Here is a 21,394-nt window from a genome sequence, read left to right as displayed (position 1 = left end):
GCTTCTTCCCACCGGGGGAAATGGATGTGCTGTGTGGCAGCGCGCCGCGTCCAGTTGGGGTTACCGCATGGCACTTCACGTGCGTCGATACCGCGACGTGATGCTGCGCAGCCGTCCGCGTTCAGTGTGTGCTCCCCTTTAGTACGGATACCCATGTTTTTATTGACCTGTTCTGACATCACAATGATGACTCTACCAGCTCTGCGTTATCAAAGGGCCCATAAATGCCCTAACTGGGCATACATTTTACGCCCTACCCGGCCCGAAAACATTGATATTAAGTCTATATATGGCAGGGGTCTTCAACAGGGGGTCCGGGACCCCTAGGGGGTCCTCAGAGTTACTACAGGGGGTCCTCCAAATCTTTGTGTGATAGAAGCTTTTTCTTTCCTCCTTTTTTATATTAACCACTTGAACCCTAGTGTCCATATTCTGAGAACTTTAGCCAAAAATAGACGATCTACATGCTCACAACGCCTCGCAGCGCGAGGCATTGTGAGCTTGTAGATCGGCTATTTTTGGCAAAGAGGTTTGGTATTGAGGGGGAAAAGAGCAGACAGTACAGAGTGAAAGGTCAAGTTTATTAAGTTTGACGGTTCAAGTGGTTAAATATCTGAAAACACAAATTGAAATGAATCCAAAATACACTGATGATTGTGCTGTCAAACAATTGTGGGGTCCCTGCTTCATCTCTCTCTCGACTAAGGGGTCCTTGGCCTGAAAACGTTGAAGACCCCTGATATATGGGAATTCCCAGATGATGCCCTGTTAGGGCAACCACACTAATACAATCCCTTTTATGCTTTTGCACTTCAGGTTCGGCCCTCTGCCAGAGCGTGTCCTGTCCCTTTACACCAGTCAGATCCTGCAAGGCGTGGCCTACCTCCACCTGAACAGGGTGATCCACCGGGACCTGAAGGGCAACAACATCATGCTGATGCCCACCGGCGTGGTCAAGCTCATCGACTTCGGCTGCGCCCGCCGCCTCAGCCGTGTCAATCACACTTCCAGCAACAGTGGAGATCTCCTCAAGTCTGTCCATGGCACACCTTACTGGATGGCACCGGAGGTAGATAAATGCGTTGAAAATATGCATTGGACCTCAGCTTCCTCAAAGCGGTTTTTATTTTTTTAGATTTGTATTTAGCTTTTCTGCCTTTATTGATCGTTCAGGTGAAGATTGACAGGAAAGAGGTTAGAGACACCCAGCAAAGGTTGTCAGGTACGGGACTCAAACCCACGACACACCATCAGCCATTAGAGCCTATGTGGTATGCACCTGGACCGCTAGGCCAGCGGGCTAACAGCATTAGCTTGTCTTGTAAAAGAGGACACTTTTAATTAATTCATTAATTAATTAATACAATTACTTGGCCATGTAAACCGTTCATTGACTTGGTCCCCAGGGCTCTATACTTGCCCTCTCCTTTTTGTCCCCCTCTACACCAAATGTCTTCACAGGGAAATAGCAGAATTACAGAGCTCACGTGTCCTAACTTGTAGATTAGAAGTAGGTAGTAGTAGGTTATTTTCGCTGAATCTTTGACTACTTTGACATGCCCAGAATAGGGACACAGGAGCTTTGGTTAAAATACTTTTGTGGGATCAAATTAACCACCCGAATTATCCGGTTTGCAACCTCCCATCTACTTCCTAGGTGATCAACGAGACGGGCCATGGCAGGAAGTCAGACATCTGGAGTGTTGGTTGCACTGTGTTTGAGATGGCAACAGGAAAACCACCACTGGCACACATGGACAAGATGGCTGCCTTATTCTACATTGGAGCTCAGAGAGGGTCAATGCCCTCCCTGCCGGATGGGTTCTCTGTCAACGCTAGACACTTTGTTCAAGTCTGCCTAACAAGGTGAGATGTCTACCTTGAATACTGCAAAATAAATGATCATGAAGTATCGCCTCTGATACATGAACTTTAAATGATGAAGTAGCTTAACAAAACATTGAAGCCACCCATCTATTATTTTTCAAGTAGGCTATTACAGGAATAATACTTAGTATGGTTTAGAAAGAGAAGGCAATGATAGTAATCCATTGTAGCAGCTAGTTTGTTAACATACCAAATGAAATAATTAATTGCTAAACTATTAAACTATAGTGTTCTCAAATTCTGCCCGGACCTGAACATTTTCGGGCCGGGTAGGGCCTAAAATATATGCTAATTAGTCGGGCCGTGCCAGGTCTCGGGCTCAATGAAAAAAGAAAAGATAATTTTTTATTATCTATATTACTTTTACTCTGTCATAGAGTTCTCGAATTCTTCTCTGTCCTGACTCTACCCGACCCGAAGTTTTCGGGCCATGTAGGTGTAGGGCCTAAAATGTACGCTAATTTGTCGATCCGGGCTGGGCTTCTGGCTGGACCAGTTAGGACCCAGTTAGGGCCGGGCATTAATTCTCAGGCCCGTTGAGAACTCTAAAAACAAACTAAACATGGAGGGAGAATAATTTCATTTTAAACTTGTGAAGTGACCCCATGAATTTCCATATTTTTGTTCCCCTCTACAGTGACCAGAAGCTACGACCATCTGCTAATCAACTGCTGATACATCCATTCATCCCACACTCAAAGCATCACTGTGCCCACTCACATGGAAAGTGTGGCTGAGCTGACGTTTCAATGTCAAGAGACATTTAGTCATCACTCCAAATAGCTAAACCATAGCACTATACTTATCAAGGAGCTTAGAACAACTATTTTGTTATCAACTCTTTCTCTTCTTTTTACAATCATGTAAACAAAGAGAGCACTTTTATCTTGTGATGAATGTGATCGCAAAACACTACATAACATATACTTTGAACTGAACTGTTTCATCAATTTGTGCCAATCATATGAATGCCTAATTTTGTTTTATATTTAAATTATTTCATTTGTTAATGTGTAATATATTAAAATTATATAGAGTTGTAAAGAAACGTGTCCTTTGTAAACCAAGCATGGAATTTCAGTGTTTTCAGTTTTCACATCCAGGTACCATGCATCTACTGTATATTTTGCTCGAGCTGTTAATGTAACCTAAACTTAACAGTAGTCGTTTGCTTTTAGTTCAAGGATCTGACCCCCATTACATCTGATTAGCTTTCGTTGAACCCATTAAGACTGGGAAAGCATTTGTCATTTTATATTTTAGCTATATTTTATTTTATTTATATTTTAGCATTACTAATTTAAGCATTAATTTGGCTATTCAAAAACAGCAGATATGCAAGCTCATTGCACATCACTCCGTGCCACACTATGAGCTTGTAGATCTGCTATCTTTGAACAGATTATTTTTTTATGTGAACATTTGAACTAAAATCTTTGCTTCTGGGGGTCCCTGGAACGAGATGACGGGGTCCATGGCCAAATACCTGTAATTTTGGGGGGGGGGGGGGGGGGGGGGGTCCTTGACATGAAAGGGTTTGAGCACCACTCACTGATATTATAGCAATATAATTATTTTAAACTGTTAGGATTAAGTAGACATTTTTTGAATGGGCCTCAGGTCTTAAAGGACCGGTTCACCTCTCTCTGGGACAACCAGATCTTATTTTATTGTTGTTTGGGACACGATCAACACAATCCTGAGTTTTGTTCAATCTGCTTTTAGATATTATAGTATTTCAGCATGCTACAACTGGTCATATGATGCTTTGTAGCATGGTATTGCATCATCTATTCTAATGCATCATATGATGCAAAATGCATCATATGATGCTTTGTAGCATGCTGAAATACTAAAATATCTAAAAACACAGATTGAACTTAAAAAATAACTCAGGATTGTGTTGATCGTGTCCGAAACAACAATACAATAAGATCTGGTTGTCCCAGAGGTGAACCGGTCCTATAAGGGCTATGGGAACCCTATCTGAGTTGATATCTCTACTATGGGTTAAGTGGGAATTGAATGGTACAGTACGAGTAGTCCTAGTCATTCTTAAGGTGAATCTCCACCAAACAAACTACATCACTATTATGCTCAATAATATCATAGTGAAAACTTCTAGTACATTAAAATATAGTACATAAATATAACAAAATGTATTAAATCAAAAAACTCAATGACCCATGTAGTTCCCCAGACCCCACTTTGAGAAGCACTGGTTTAGTTGACCGGTCTGAGCTCCATTTCAGGGGTGCAACAGTCTATTTAACTAATCGATTTCTTTTTTTTATCATTATAGATCTATAAAAGGAAGCAATTAGAATGCTTACGGCAGCGATTTGTTGGTGTATATAAAAAGCAATTGTGATTATCCACAAGATTTACAGAATTGTCACTATGATAAAAGATAGCAGAATTACTACAAAGGTGCAATTGTGCTGAAATTAAATAGACTAAAATATGCAATTGTGCTGAAATTAAATAGACTAAAATATTTGCCAGTTGGTTTCAAACCATTTACATTTTACTCAAAATAATGACATGAATATCTCAAACATACTGTAACTCAAAATGCAGGAAATTATATAGGCTTTATGTGAAACAGTGAGGGAATGTAGTAAACGAGCAAAAGAAAACTCAAAACACTGGTATGCTGCTTTAAGGTCTTCATGGAGGTTGCAAACAATAATTATCAGTACAAACTGCATTTCTCGACACTGTGACAATGATGAGTCAGTTTTTGATGTGCCTGGATTCCTGGGAGGGCGAGACTCTTCATGACAATCATTTCCAATGATGGGGGGGAAAATGCAATTATATGGCGCCTCCTTGAGGGTGTCAACATCAACTTCAGGGCCTAAGAAGCACACACCACTGGAATGCTGCAGCCAGTCACCTGATGATGGCTGCTGCCTACATCATCACGTTACAATAGTCTTATAAGTCTTTCTTTATAGGTATATAGACATCTTGTACAAGCAGCTCCAAACCTGAGTATTCGTGTTACAGCTTTTTTTTTCTTTAAACATACAAAAACGTATGTACATTTATCTCCACTTTCTGTAAACAGTGAGTCAAGCGCTCTGCTTTTTTAAATCCCTTTGATTGAAAACATGCACATCATACATACAGTATTGAAGTATTTAAAAAAAAGAATGCAGAGAGGGAGAAAATAAATCAAGAGATTAAACTTCAACTAAAAAGAAAACATCTGCTCCCATTTACTGTAAAGTCAGAGCCTGCAAAAGGAACAGTTGACAGGTTGCCTCCATTACAACGCTGGACACTGGCTTCCGTGGTACAGCTGGAGAAGCACTACTCAATTAAATTACTATTTAAAAAAGGGGGGAAAAAAAGAAATTGCACCATTCCAAGTCTTTTCGGTATTGATCATACTTAACTTTAGTTTGCTCGCATTCAATTGTGAAATTATAAGGGATGGACCCCCCAAAAAATACAAAAATACAAGCTCACGCTCACCCACACACACGTTTCTAGATCCATTTGTAGACTAAGGAGAACAAAGCAGCAATTTGACATACAAATAGAAGACAGGATAGAGAATCACTGCCAAGAGATCTGACTATCAGGAAGCATTATTATTTACCTTCTCTTTTTTAATCTGTTCTCTCCCATAAACGGAGAAGTCCAACAATACTTTTAGCATAATCTTTTTTTAATCTTGCTATATAACCTTTTTCATTTCAGACTTTCAATAAAATGGGATTATCATGATTATTATTATTATAATGTTCTAAGTTCTTTTCCGGGTCACTTTAACAGGGAAGTGCTCCTGTCCAGAGTCTTGACTGCGTGTCTGTTGACGTAGCGGAGGTCACATGATCATTGAGCAGGGTGAGACTCAGTGTCTCTGGTCTGTCACTTGGTGTGTGGACTCACTGGGAGGAGGAGGAGGAGGAAGGTACTGCTGAGAGGACCGCAGCCCACCTGGGGTGTGACAGGAGGGGAGAAAGAAGAGATAAGGCGGGAGGGAGGTTGGTTAGCCATAGAGCTGAGGCGACCTGGCGTTTCCCAGGGACCCTGAGCGCAACGGTGGGGGCCAGTGGTGGGTAAGGAGGCAGGGAGCGCTTCGCTGTGTTCACTTGGACCGAGCGGAGGTGCCGAAAGTCGGGGGGTGGGACAAAGATTTACTATTCTATCCATAACGGCACATAACTCGGTGACTCGGCTCATGCGACCGTCGCAACGCTCGACACGGTGACTCGCTCAGCGGTGTCTCACGTGGCTCATGGTCGCCTGACGGCGTGCCTCTGTTGTCATCACCGAAAACAAGCGCTCCTTTCCCTTGCAGCCCCCGCGCCCCCACCGTTGCACTTAGGGTCATTGGGAAAAACGTGGACGCAGAGCTGAGAGACCGATGTGACACACTGCAGTAAAGGAGAGACAACCCGACTCCGCCAGATGGTGGCGTATTATTGAGTTCCTCATACTTCCATCTGAAACCGCTCAGATTGGTGCTACACCGCAGAGCGCCCGGTTCCAACTAATAAGCGGCAGCCGACATGAAATGCGCTTGTGGCTTGTGTTTAATGTTTACTTTACTGCCGGCGCAGCTACAATACAGTGCGTCATGCAGACATGTCAATATGAGTGGTTGGAGTTAGCACGAACAGACTGTGATAGAATGAAGCAATAAGCCACAAGTAGTCTGAGCTTTTCAGGCAAAAATCGTGCACTTTATGATAGAAGCATGACATTTGGCACACAGTTAGAACATGCCATATGGAACATTTTTGGCTATAGGGACATTGCAGATTTGTCTTGGGAAACTTGTGGGAGCCAATCAAAGTTGGGCTCTTATAGACTTTACTATACAGTACAATAAAAATAAATATATATATGCTTTAAGTAGCATGTGAGGGGTCAAACTAGGTGTTTTTCGGGATTCTGAATCCATTGCAAGCATTTGTTTTGCACGGAAAACATTACTTTCCGAGAAATGGCCACAACAAAACTGTGAAAAGTGATGACTCATCACTAAACCATAGTTTATGGGGTCCGTTTTTAGCCCAAGGAATGTTTTTCCTGCAAAACTATTGCTTGCATTGGATTCAGAATCCCGAAAAACCCTCACATGTTACTTAAAGCATATTTATTTTTTGTATTATTTTACTGTATAGTAAAGTCTATGAGAGCCCAACTTTGATTGGCTCCCACAAGTTTCCCAAGACAAATCTGCGATGTCCCTATAGCCAAAAATGTTCCATATGGCATGTTCTAACTGTGTGCCAAATTGCATGCTTCTTTCATAAAGTGTACGATTCCAAGAGGCATGTGGTTACCTGGTATTTTATAACGGCTGAGAGGCGTGGTGAGACACGAGGCGAAGCCGAGTGTCTCTAACCCTCTCAGCCGTTAAAAAATAAAATACAGGTAACCACATGCCTCGTGTGGCTTATTGCTTAACAGTTAACAGTTACAATATGGCAACATGAAAAATCATAGACATGTACCAATTAAAACTATTAATTCACTACAAGGTCTGCAAGAAAGTAGTTCACAGCTACAAGAAAGTAGTCCCCAGCTTTTTTTTGCCAACAACACAGGTGCAGATAATTGGTGCACTGTGGAAAGAAATAATGCACCTGAAATAATGCAATAATACCACAGCAATTAAAGGTAAACCAGCCAATCAGAATCACAGAATGGAACTAGCCGTTTTAGAAAAGAGTATCACCTCCCAAATAGCTTGGAAAAATGCCCTCAGCAGTTCCAGATTGAAGTATGAGGAAGTATCATTTACTCAATACACCACCATCTGGCGGCATCACGTTACAGGAGAGAAGCGGAGGGAGAAGGCAGGAAAAAGAGGAATGTCAAGTACCTGCAGAGCCAGCGCCACCCTTGGAGCTTTTGCTCACTTTGGTGAACGATGAGGCAGAAGGGTGGTGGTTGTGGCTTGCCTCGGTGTATGGCCTCTTGCGGGACGAGGAAGTGTTAGACCCGGGTGGAGCAAAGGCTGTCGGCCCTTCCATACCAGCCAAGCCCAGGGGACTGCGGAGCAGCCCCCCTCCACCGCCGAGTATCTCTGGGCCCCCCCGCCCGTTTCCGCTGTGCACGTGGGGGTGGGAGTGAGTGTGCTTGTGGTGCCGATGTATGCTGTGCTCCGATCCCCGGTGTAGTTTGTCCTTGCTCACCAGTGGGCTGGAATGTTTACCTTTACTGCTGCTGCTGTTGTTGTTAGCCGCAGCACCTTCGTCGGATGAGCTGTGGCGCTCGGATGATAAAACCTTGATCTTCATCTTTAGATCCTCCTTGCCTGGCTGCACACTTCTGTCTAACTGGGAGCCACTGCCGCCTAGTGCGGGGGCAGGGAGGCGGACCTTCAGTGACGCTGTCCCCTTGTCTCGTTTATCACCATGGTGACGCCTGTCTTGGCCCAAAGATGGGACCTTCATTTTCAGAGGGCTGCCAGTGTTGCAGCCCCCATAAGCATGCTGAGATGTCTGGTTTGGCTGCGAATGTTTTCTATGATCTACTTGGCCAACAGAGGAGGATGCATAGGGTTCACACTCAGTCGGTGCTCCATGCTGCTCTTGCTTGCGTTTCTGTCCACCGGTTGCTAGTTCTGTGCCGTGTTTCTCCCTATACTTGTCCAGGGACAGCTTTAGAGCACTGGCAGTAGCTGGTGGCGGAGGAGGGTAGGAAGGCTGAGGTGGCTGTTGTTGGTGCTTGGTCCCTCCACCCCCACTGCCTCCTTTGTGTTCGTGTTTAACGGGGTTGAAGTCCACAGTTTTGTCAGTCCTGTACGGTAGGTTCAGAAGTGCAGAAGACGAAGAGGTGGAAGTTTGTAAGGACACCGCTGGCCCTTGAGGGAGGACAAGGGGTTCCTGCTTCAAAGTGGTGGAGGCATACCCCGAGTCTTGGTGGCTTTGGGGCCAGTCACTGGGGAGGCCGTACGATGACATCGAGTCCAGAGAGACAGCCATCGGGAAGGAGGAGCCTGCTTTGGAGAAGGTTGGGTTGGATGATGAAACTCCTGTAAGAGAGGAGTCACCCAAGGAATGGTCGAGCATTGAAGGACACGTGAAGGAGTTCTCTGCCGTTTGGCTGCTTTCCGTCTTGGGCTTCTTGGCAGCTTGCGTTGCCTAGATGGTTGAAAGGGAGAGGGAGATGTTTTAAGTTTCATTTTGAGACAAAATTGAGGTTTCCACCCCAATCTAGTCATTGACACTTTCTCTGCATCACACTAGACCCATTTTGAACTTAACCCTCCGCTGTAGAACTGTTGTACTCCGAGATGAGGTCCTACGGTCCTATACATATGCCGGCTGCAGTGGAATTCTTTCACGGAGAGATAGATCACCCTTTTCGCGACATATCCAAAAAGTAAAGGTAGTTCCACGTAGGGTTGGGGACGGTAACCGCCGTACCGCGGTATACCGAGGTCTACCGCGGTGTCAGTGTGCATCCCGCGGTCAATTTTTTTTTATTGAAAACAAGCGAGTTTTAAAACAGGGGAGAAGCGAGGACCGCATGCGCTCCATGCCACTCTGCTCTGGGCCGCGTACCACATGTTTGGAAGCCACATACGTCACTCGGAGACACAGACAGACCTGCACAGCGCAGCAGCCTCGTAGGGAATAGGAGTACAGAGCAGCGTAAACTTTCTCTGTAATCCACACGACACAAGTATGTTAAAGTGATCCCTGGCTAATACGACAAATATGCCTTAATACATTATAATTGTCCTCTATAACTACAATGTAAAATTAAAAACATCTCAAATATTTTATTTCTTCTAGAAATAGCTAATCTTTCAGTCAATAGGGGAAATGCCTGTCGCAAGTTGATGATGTCATAAATGTTATGTTTGGTCTAATTTATGGCATGCATGTGCAAAATAAACCACAAACACATTTGAAATATTGATTTGATGCTCATATTAACCATAGGAAGTATTACGTTTGTTTTTATTTGCACATGCATTCCATAAATTCCATAGGGATAGATCACAAATTACATTTATGACATCATCAACTTGCGACAGGCATTTCCCCTATTGAGTGAAATATTAGCTATTTCTAGAAATAAAATATTTAAGGTGTTTTTAATTTTACATTGTAATTATAGAGGACAATTATAATGTATTAAGGCATATTTGTCGTATTAGCCAGGGATCACTTTAATACATACCTTGTGTTGTGGCAGTACCTTGTGGCAGTTTCTTTTTTATTCATACGGATTACGGGCGGAGCGTGGGCCGCGTGGACTAAAACCGAAAATGAAATATTTTACTTTTTCCACTGCGTCGCGCGTTGTGTCCCGTCGGCGATTTTATAACCTTTTCTGTCAAGTCTTGTAACTAAAACCTGTATATTTCAGCACTCAATCACTACGATTTGAAACGTGATTTACAGAATCACTGTACACGATCTGACTACCCATCTCTCTTCTGGTTTGTTCTCACACAGCTGTCTGTGTCTGAAAAGCCCAAGTAGCCTACGTTTCTATGGTAACCTGACAGTGCACAGATCTAAAAGCTCAGAACGCGTCGCGGATGCGACGTGTTGTGAGCTTGTAGATCTTCTCCTTTCAAAGCCAGACCCGCTGTGCTGTACGGGGAAGTAGAACTCGGGCAGTCAGGCTGTGGAGAGGCAACTTTTGGGAAGACGATTGCAATATTTTGGCTTATCGCCGAACCTTAATTAATTGATACGGGGGTGCGGTAATTACCGCAATACCGGCGGTAAATGGGAAGACGGTTACCGCGATAACAAAATGTCGATACCGCCCCACCCCTAGTTCCACACTCCCAGAGATGATTTTCTTTTTCCGAACACCGGCACATTAAAAAATAAAATGTTTTAAATCGGTTATTTTGTCAGCCTGTGCCATGCTTTCCCATTCAACCTGGAAACCCCCCAGTGGCAGGTGCCAGTACTGCTCCCGATTCTGCTACAATGGGAAGGGAGCAGTACTGGCACCTGCTGCTGGGGGGGGGGGGGGGGGGTTCTGGGTTGAATGAGACTAAATGAGCGATTTAAACCAACCCCGATGTAAACTTTTTATGTGCCAGTGTTTGGAAAATCACACCCTGGGAGGGTGGAACTACCTTTACTTTTTGGATACTATAGGGTTCTCAACCTTTTCAGGCCGAGACCGCCAAAATAATCATATTTGAACTGGGGACCCTGACGAGTACCAAGAGTTGAGGCATTACATTTTGTATATCACGGTTCTATTGTGAAAATAGCAGATCTACTGTACATGCTCACAATGTGGCATTTGTGAGCATGTAAATCAGCTATTTTCACAATTTCTGCCTCTAATATTTTACAATATGGCCAATGTTTAATTTGTCATTTTAGAGGTATTAAAAACAACAGTTCTACAACGGAGGGTGAGGTTCTATATGGGGCCAGCCTCACACACTTTCAGAAACGTCTTTCATACAGAATACAGACTGTTGGTCTCTTTTTGGAAAGAAATCAAAGTTACATTCTTGACTCATCTATGCATTACAATGCAAGAGAATTCGCATACCCTCCAGTTTCGTATCCTTTTTAATCTGCTGGGCGTCTTCTCCAGAATCTGCAGGAATTCATGAGTCAGCTCTACAGGTGAGAGACACAGGAGAACAGCTTTACTGCCCATGTTACACTGGTGATGTCATTCAAATATTTGTAACCATTTAAAAGGAAATCCGTAAGCTAACAGCTTTAACCTTATAAAAGTTCTTGTTTATAAAGTTATACAATATCACATTTGACTAAAATACTGTAAGTGCATGCAAAGTGAGTATTGTATTGCGGCTGGCTGTTTGTAGATATTATGCACGGATCGACCCAGACATCACCTGACTCCACAAGTTAACATAAACAAGCGTGACAGGGTAAATTTAAATGTAACACCCTTGTGCCTCATGCGTAAAGCTTCGTACACACCGCCGGCGAATTGGCGAATAGCGAATTAGCGTATAATTCGCCTTTTGTTTAAAACCTTATAAAGTCAATGGAAGCATCCACACCAAACGCGAATTTAAAAAAAGCGAAAAGGCGTCTGTTTTTTATTCGCCCTTGTGTCGAATTTAGCGAACGTTCAAAGGCGAATTCCTCTCTCTCTCTGTATCAAAGTAAGCTCACTCTACCCTATTTCAAGAGAGAGAGAGAGAATGGTGGAGGGACCTTCACGTTACATTGAGGCAGAGGGGAACGGAGTTTTTCTCCTTTTCCGTGTCTCTCTCTGTGTGGCAGCGTGGCTGCTTCGAAAAAGTACTCGAATGTATTACTGGTAAAAGCATGGTATGTTTTAGGCTAATTTATAACTGCAAAAAGACTAATGTTTTAAAATAAATCGCTGGGTATTAAATACAAATGGATCCGAAGTGCAGTGGAGTAGAAGTAAAGTACTGGAAATTGGACACATCTACAAGTACAGGCTACTCAAGTAAATGTACTTTTAGTTACTTTCCACGAGCTGTTGCGGGGATCTGCCAGTATGCAGGGACACAGGCGGAGGAGGAACGGTGAACGCTCTGCTCCCCTTCCCCTCTCTCTCTCTCTGGCCAAATGCACTGCATGCAGACTCAGAGAGATGCGATATAATATGAAGAGCGCACTGTCTCGCAAATAGGGAGCGCGTGTACTATTTGTTTCCCTGGACCCTGTCTCCGTTCTACTCTCTCCTCTCTTCTCTTCTCCTTTCTCCTGCGCCAGAGGCAGATAATCACCCCCTCGTTTTAGGCGAATTAAGCGAATATCATACGCATATTCGCGTCGCTTTTTGGTGTGTATGGAAAAAGGCGAATCGCAAATTCTTCGCCTTTTTGGTTCGCTTATTCACGTCGCTTTCGCTAATTCGCCGGTCTGTACAGAGGTTAACTGTGAATTACACACTGTAAATTTGCCTTTTCTCCTTTTGTAGGTGGTCATCACAGCAGATGAGCAAACAAGCAGGTGGATTAATATTTCTCTCAACCACTAGGAATCCAAACGTTCGTTTTTATGTAGCAAAACCGCCTGATTCGTGAATAATGGCACGGTCCGTAGTTACGTATAACTTTAATTCACACATCTCTAGCGTACAGAAATGCCTTGCACACACTGCACAACTTTCAAAGTCTTCAAATTGCTGTGCAGTTCACACTACTCCTCAGCATAATCTAGTTTTAAACATTTGTTATGATTGGATGCAAATTTGTAGGAAAAGGATTATCGGGCAATCGTGCACTACCTAACTGTTTACAACTGTTTAGCCGTTATCATGTTGTCAACATTATTGCTTTTTTGTTGTCATGTTACTTATTGTGTTTTATGTGAGTGTAATCTCGGCATCATTGAATTATGTCTCAGAGAATTTAAATACGGTTGAAATCTCAAGGATACCCCCCCACATTGCATCAACCTGTGCAACACCCTGCCTGAGGAAGATCCTTGGTGACTGAAATGACCATGTAGCCCAATAAGACAGTGTGCAGTATATTAACACATGGGCTGCTCAGGTTTATAACATTTCTAGCTGTTGCTGCTGCCGCAGTTCACTCACGCTTTATTTTGAAGAGCCTCGGAAGCTTCGTGCGTGTGCACGTGGGTGGACTGACGATTGAGGAAGATAATCCCTTTGTTTACAAAAGCTCGCGAAACTAAAATCCAAACCGCGGCAGACCATCGCGGTAAAGTGTCGCCGTGAAAACAATCAGATATCTGCTTCCCTGGCGTTCTTTTCACCTCATTCATAGATAAAGCCCTTTTTATGTTTCAGAGTAGAATGGAAATCAATGTAACCAGCCTCCGCTATTTTCTCCCTCTCTCTCTCTCTCTCTCTCTCTGCTACGGGGTGACGTAATGGGCTCAAGTCATTCAGAGGGCAGGCAGCAGCGCGTACAGTTAACCCTTAGTTGTCTCGTCTCTCGACGAAATAACTCCTTTTGGCTTGGTGACACCTAGTGGCCTTAACTCGTCACTGAACGAGTTTGGCTCCCCATGTGTTAACTCTTTGAGCGCCAGCGCCCTCTAGGGGCCAAGGAATGCCAGCGCATCTCTCATAGGCGAGCGCTTTAGCTTCCAGGACTTCAGCTTCCAGGACCTGACGTGCTCACGTTCCTGCACGGCATGGAAATGTCCCGGATGAAGATGCTAACAGAATGGCTATTCCCATTTTGTCATCTAAAAGATCATTTTTGGGCGATTTCGCCGTAAATAAACCTTGCGCCGCTTTCCTAAAACACAAAAAAGAGATATAAGCCTTTAAAGATGCGGCCTTTCATTGGATTAGGCGGAGATTGGCGATTGCGTTCGCAAATTACGGCCGGCCGGGACGTTGTTAGCTTTCGGCTAGTAGCTACAAAAATCAAGCCAGGCTTCAGAAGGCCTCTTATCATTTTATTCATTTAATTAAATAAAGCCGAACTACTTCGGGATCGGCACACTCGTGTACTCATCGGAAGCGGCGCCGAACATCGGGTGAACATTGGGGAGCTCAAAAATGTATTTTAAACCATTTTTAATGGAATATATCGTCGGACAGAGTAGAATGGCTAGCTGGCTAGCGGCTAGCGAGCCAGGACCACCCACGACTCTACAAGCAGCTCGGGGTAAGTGAATTAATAAAAAAAAGATTGTATTGGATTGAAATAAAGCCGAAATAGTTCGGGATCGGCACCAGATGAGTTAAAATGGAAAACCTCATTTAAAAATATGTATTTGTAAATCTCACCATCCAGCAGCTCCAGTGTGACAGAGTTGTCCACATACTCCCACCAGTGTTTCCCATCAGTAGAGACGGGGATCTCCCAGTTGGACCACTTACATGCCAGGTGGATACACACACAGGCTATCACCGTGGGCTTATACTGCAGGCAGAAGGTAGTGAGGTGTAGACTGTGGTCAGGAAGGGTGGGTCACACATGGGGAGAAAAAAGGAGAGAAAACAGCACAGGGAGCAGACAACATTAATCTACGGTCAGCTTGCATAGAAAGAACACACAAAACAAACATGCTAGAAGGCTATAACAGCTACTCTGATTCATTGTTAGACTTGATTTAGACCTTTGTAGTTGGTGAACCTAGACGCAAAAGCAAAGTCGGATCCTTCCCTGTAAGTGACACACTGAACCATGACAGGTGCATACTTTGAAAAATAAAGGGAGTGGGCTTAAAACTCTCTACAGTGGGATGGGGTTCCTTAAGTTCTCTGTACTATAGGATAAACTGATGTAACATAAGTCACACATGAGTACACATCATCCTATCATTTGATTTAGGTTTGTGTGTGCTACCACTGTGAAAGAGCAAAGGGTCATGCAAAAATAGATAAGGGTTAGAGTCACATTACAAACAACATTAACATAAGAGACAAAACGGCTACCATCCAAGTGTTTACCACAGACTTACAGTAGTACCCATACACAACTACTACAATGACACTTTCATCACTTAAGGGTTTTCTTTTCAAGGTGGACACACATTCACCTTGATCCAGCCTTACATCATTTATGAAATTACAAGCTAGCACTTTGTTGTTGTTGGGAGAAAGTCAATTAAACATAACTCCATTAAACATAAGTCATCCAGGCACTTCATACATTATTAGATGTATTGCTACATGATGCTATAGAATAGATTTTCAGGGCAAGTCTGGTCCATGTTAGGACCACAAGTGTCAGCAGCATGCTGCAAGATTTATACACAAAGTACATTTTGGAAATATGACTCCTGGTAATAGCTGGATGGTAACCTTTAATACTTTGATAATATGTACAATGTCTGGAGTCTGATATCGGACAGTCACAGCTAACATTTACAGGGGTTTGACTTTAAACCTGATTCAAATACACTTTCATATTTAAAATTGTTTCTCTGCCTCGAATGTCTCTGGCACCTGAATTCCCCCCGTAGGATCAATAAAGGTATCTATCTTTAACTCAACAACTCAAAAGATTACATGCATTTCTAAGCCAAGTCAAGTACATACATTGGCCCCCTATGTCACAGTTTCAATTAACTAAATTCTGTCTTGAAATATGCAAGCTGGGCACAAATCCCATAATACTGTTCGGTCAGGGTCCAGACATTGCACATTGCGTTAACGGATTTTCAAGGTTATTATAACATTATTAAACCCAATCCCTTTCTAGACAAGGCTACTTAAAACAAACCCTTTAAGGACCCAGTCTAACTTATAAAAAGCTGTCAATGGAAGATTTCCTTTTCCCCTAGTAAAACAAATGCTAATAACCACCATTGTATCTTGAAATTGGACAATTATAGCTAAGCACTCATAAAGGTGTGTGTGGGGTCATTGGTCAGCAATATGCAATAAATAAATATTGTTTACAGATTATGATTTTGGAGTTTAAGTTAGTCGCAACCACAGGTCCTTAATGGGTCAATGTAGAAAAATAAAAATAAAAACTCTAGAGTATGTGTTGTCATCTTATGAATGGACAAAATGAATGCACGAATCTTGCAGAGTTTCTGAAAGGTCTGTATGTTAAAACAGGCAAATACTAAGAAAAATGGAAAAATGTAAAAAGATTTACTGTATTTAGCACAAATATGAGGAAAAAAACAAAAACAAAGTTGTGGTACTTACCGGAAGGACCTCTACGAAATGTTTACATCTGTGTAATCTTTAGCTGCTATTCAGGCTACCAAAGTGTCTTTTCTTTTAGACATATGCACTTTTTCGCAACCGAGCAAACGTGTGGGTTTCAAGCGCACCACTACACTTCACATCTTGCATTCAACCCATCTGTGCCAACACGTGGTCCCTTGTACAATACACCGCACTGCAACTGAGGCCGGTAACGCTACAAGCCGCCCTGTCCCACCCTCCTGGGACAGGAACACGGGGGAGAGGAGGCAAGCGTCCCAATAGCCATCAGTGCAAGTAGGGCCCGTTGGACACTGAAAGGGTACCCTGCATTACAGGAAGCTATGGTGTGCAGTCACAGTGCAACAAAGGAGGTTCAGGATAACAACCTGTTGGTAGCCATGAAATAGGAAGTCTGTGCCAGATCCTTGCTTGCTGTGAGGGAAAAGAGAGATAAGACAGACACACAGAGAAAGAAAGAAAGATAATCAGTACTATTTGGCCAGTTAAGTGAGGTTTAAACTTAAAGGAGCTGAATTGTTGCCTTTTGATACATTTTCTACAGTGATTGAACCAAGACCAAGACTGAAAATAACTTTAATCATACTTGAGGAAGTTTATACTGCATCAAGGACACTTGGAAATCTGGAAAACTGCACAGACTAAGCCTCATAATATGACGCCAAAGCAATCAGCATTGTCCGTGGGTATGGGAATTTGTTTACTCTAATGAAGGACTAAATCTAATACAGTACAAAATGTTCTGCTTGAGCTCACTCACAACTTCATGAGCAGACACAAGACAGTTAGATGTCATAATGTAAGTGTATCAATAGGCATACAATTATACCTCTGTAGTCATATTGTATGTAACAACTTAAATAATATATTTGTTATTATTATCTTGGAAACAACACAACATCACAAATCCTTTCATTTCATCAAAAATCTTTCATTTTACCCATAAAGTCTAATCTCAAAGTAAATTCAGCCTTGGACTTGGCTCAATCTGTGCCCGGGGAACAGCGCTTCAATGAAAAGCCGCCAACGTGACAATGGACTCGAAAGGTCATCAACAGAACAGGTGAGTGGTTATGTAAACGTTACATAGGCAGGTTTTTCACCCCTCCCCCCTCCCCATCCCCATCCGTATCTAAGGTGGGACAGACAAGAGCAGAGGGCACAAAGAGCAAAGAAGGAATCCTCTACCTCGCACTAGCTGGGAACATTTCACCACATCAGTGTGTGGGTGATCAATAGTAATTTCAAAGCCTGGAACAAAATACATGACAGGTGAGTTCAACACAGACAAATGACACAGGGAGGTGACATGTCATTCCATGAACAAGTAAATGAACGCAATTCAGAATTTCACGCCACCATGTACTGATCAAACATGATTCCAATGAGAAATCTCGTTATCTACCCTCAGTGTCAAAGAAACAACAAAAATCCATGGTGAAACTTAATCGATAATTACATTAGGTAACACGGCCTAATATAAGTGAGGTGTAATAAAATACGTCTTCTACGTTTCTGTGCTTAAAAAGAAGCTTGATTTTCTTATACGTTACACAGTTGGTTGCAACTGACAAAAGAATATGCTGTCAGTGACTACAGCTTAGAACACCACCACCACAAGATTTGTGGTGATTGCTCTGGAAATTCCTAGGAAGCTATTTGAATAAGCATGTTGTTTAGATTTAATCGTCTGTGCTGAGAAGAAATGACATGTCACCTTTACATGATTCACTCAAGATGTGTGCCATTACAGGTAACCAAAATAGCAATTCATAATATACGGTAACCTTTGACGATGAAAAGGCTGCAATGGATAAATCAACAGAGGTCAGTCATAACACAATCGATATAGCTAATACACAGTAAAATCCTAGCGTTCATTTAACTCTGGGAGAGTACAAATGGAACCGATTCGTACACTCTCAAGAGTTCAATTAACACTTGAGGATAATGCAGTGAAGCAATGATTATCAGAAACAAAGCACTACCTTGCTCTCTCTTTCTCAAGCCATCCACTCCAGTCACCGTTACTTACCGAGGGTCTGCAGCACTATGGTTTCAAGTATCACCAGCTCTTGAGCTTGCTGGAGGTATGCCTGAACAAGTTTGATAGACAGTCATTACATAACAATTGTAATGAGTCTATTGATCAAACCCCCTAATAGCTGATTTCAAACTGGCAAAACTCCAAACAGAGAGGCTCCATTATTCTTAAGTGCGAGTGGTGCTGGTAGGCGCAGGTGTGTGGTACACACACCAAAAACGGGCCTAGAACAGGCCAGGTGTGTCCTTTAGGACAAAGCAAGGGAAATCTACAAGGCCAATTAGACATAGGCAAAGCATGACCACTGAGAGAACCAGAGAGACAGACAGGGAAGGAAGAAAAACAAAAAAACAAAAAACTACAATACCCAGGATCTACCTGAACTTACATTACTTTTAGTGTCTAGCGGCGGTTCCTGGGGGTTTAGGCAAGCATGTGCAACTTTAATCACATGCTCAAGTTTCCGAGGTTGCTCTTCCACTTTTGCAGCCAGGAATAAGGTAGTTGGAGAAATGATCTGCAACACAACAAACATACCGGTAGGCACTTTACAGACATGGCCACATCAGATGTGATTCCGGTCACAAGCAACTATATAAACTGCAACAAAAACAATAGTGCATCTTAAGAATACTCACATTTCTGTGGAATTTGGTGAAAGAGTGGTGCATATAAAATCTATGCATGTAAACAATAGCCGTATTTATTGTTAATTGAGAGCTGGAGGGGCAGTAAAGGAAAATGCATTAGGAACAATAATTCACCAAACGTTAGTTAGTCCCGTCGGGCCGGGGACCCCCAAGCAGTGTTTGAAGCCAAGGGTACTAGTGCCAAAACTCACGTAATCAATCTGTGAGACACGCAGATTATACTCTTCACGCGCACTCACCCCATACAACGTATTTCTCACGTCTCTCAAGTGGATAACTGCATCAACTCCTCTACTTCTGCCAGTATTTGAGCGACACAGTAAATTAATGTGTTTCTAAAGTAGCCCCACCCTAACGTTAACTGTAGTCGAAGATGCATTTATGCATGTCTAATTCCATAGATCAATAGTGATCAACATTAGATTTTAAGATTCATTAATGTTCTACACATCCAACAGTCTAGCTGCCGGGTGTCCCCTGGAATTTCTTGTCTGGTCAAGTTTTTATTTTTTCTGCCCAAATGTCCGACAATATTAATGAGAGGTTAATTTATGCTTACTTAATCAGCCTGTGAACGTTATCATAAATCAATGACAAGTGAGCATAATTATTATGCACTTGTCATTACGATAAATAATGATAAAATATTATGCCATAATATGTAAACGGGCTAGGAACTGTAGGAGAACCTGAATAAAAGTCTATTTTGATTCAAACGCTAACACCACCCCTCCAAACCCGCAAGAAAATTCATTCAGAATGGAGGTGTTAGCATTTTTATTCTGAACGAGCAGTCATTCTGAATACAAGTGGGATATACCTGTGCATGTAAACGCAGCAAATGAAGCCTTGATTTCTTTTCAGAGTTCGTCGTAAGGCGGTGTCGCGCGTCGTCGTAGCAGATCTATAAGCTCACAACGGGTCAACGATGCGACGCATTGTGAGCTTGTACGTCGGCTGTTTATTTCGGTTTACGAGATAGCGAGTGGCGACGCTGCTGCTAGCTATTAGCTAAACGCGTGTTTACTTGCCTTGGCCCTTAATAAACCGTTCGTATTTGCATTAACGCCAAGCAAATACAAACATATAGATATGTAAGTAAATGGTAAACTCGTAAAGACAAAACAACCATAACTGTAGGCTTCGTTTTTTTCATTATCGCGAAACCGTTGACGTTATTAGCTAACGGGCCGACGTGTGACTGCCTGGGCGCCATCATGTCGACTGCTTGCTTCGGACGTTTGTTTACAAAGGATACACGTTGAGTCTCTGGCCCATGTCTTGGACGAGGTTCGCCGCCTGTTGCCGGTACGAGAGCTCCCGGTCCGGTTCGACTCCGGAGAACCGAGACGGCGTGTTCTCCAGCTGCTCCCGGGTGAAATACCACTTGGTCGAGGAACCCCGGCACGCCGCCATTGCTGTCCAGCATTCAGTCAGGAGGGGAGGAGCTGTGGCGACACGGCGGATGTGATGTCAGCGTCGCACAGGAAGCAAGACTCATGGTGGGAAATTGCTGATCCGGTTTTGGGCATAGGGTTTTGGGTTTATTGCTGGTTTAGAGCGGATACGGAAACTCTCTCTCGTGTGTGTGTGTGTGTGTGTGTGTGTGTGTGTGTGTGTGTGTGTGTGTGTGTGTGTGTGTGTGTGTGTGTGTGTGTGTGTGTGTGTGTGTGCAGCAGCCGTTCGCAACTGGTAAAAAATCACACCCGTGTGAACTGAGCGGTGGTGTGTGTGTGTGTGTGTGTGTGTGTGTGTGTGTGTGTGTGTGTGTGTGTGTGTGTGTGTGTGTGTGTGTGTGTGTGTCTGGCCTGGCCTGAACAACAGCGCCCCTCCCTTAACATGTGTGGTCACAAAAGGTACTGTAGGCTACATACAGACACGCACACACACACACACACACACACACACACACACACGGACGCATACACACACGGCCACGTATAGGAGACGGTGTAACCACCGCTCAAAAAAACTAACCTAGCCCAACCCTACCCTCCCCTGCCCCTTCTTTGAATATACTGTTTGTTTAGACCTACTGTTTTCTTTTTTTCTTTTTCTTTACATATCTACTGCATAGTACTGTGTTCTATTTGTCTGTCATTCAATGTTATATGAGATACTTTAATGGTTTCCAGTGGAAATAAGCTTAGTCTTTTCATGGATCTCCTTTTAGTAGACCTTGTACCAGTGAACTGTACCGTCATGAAACTGTACCTTTTCCTATGCAAACTTC

The 21,394-nt window shown here is 43.1% G+C and overlaps 2 protein-coding genes across 3 annotated transcripts in view; both read right to left on the bottom strand.

Moving 5' to 3' along the window:
• LOC308308322 (metallo-beta-lactamase domain-containing protein 1-like) overlaps positions 1-21,394 on the bottom strand; it is a 403,236-nt gene that overhangs the window by 366,190 nt on the left and 15,652 nt on the right. The window lies entirely within an intron of this gene.
• Positions 4,472-20,588, bottom strand: ccnt2a (cyclin T2a). 2 transcript variants are annotated; one of them, XM_080753687.1, is made up of 10 exons: positions 20,420-20,588; positions 19,150-19,231; positions 18,900-19,028; positions 18,503-18,563; positions 17,656-17,718; positions 16,836-16,881; positions 14,569-14,732; positions 11,398-11,468; positions 7,736-8,999; positions 4,472-5,838 (listed from the first exon to the last, which is right to left on the bottom strand). In XM_080753687.1, exons 1-10 carry the CDS (start codon positions 20,575-20,577, stop codon positions 5,753-5,755), a joined length of 2,124 nt encoding a protein of 707 aa, XP_080609813.1. In that variant the 5' UTR covers positions 20,578-20,588; the 3' UTR covers positions 4,472-5,752. The 2 variants fall into 2 exon arrangements, 1 of the variants encoding a protein (XP_080609813.1); XR_013963269.1 differs by lacking the exons at positions 4,472-5,838; positions 7,736-8,999; positions 11,398-11,468 and having other exon boundaries at positions 14,597-14,732; positions 16,447-16,881.

Source organism: Nannobrachium achirus (assembly GCF_963921795.1).
Source record: "Nannobrachium achirus genome assembly, chromosome: 22".
In the NCBI taxonomy this organism is placed as follows: Eukaryota; Metazoa; Chordata; class Actinopteri; order Myctophiformes; family Myctophidae; genus Nannobrachium; species Nannobrachium achirus.
The sequence above is the reverse complement of the archived record's forward strand: the minus strand, read 5'-3'. Positions and strand labels throughout refer to the sequence as shown.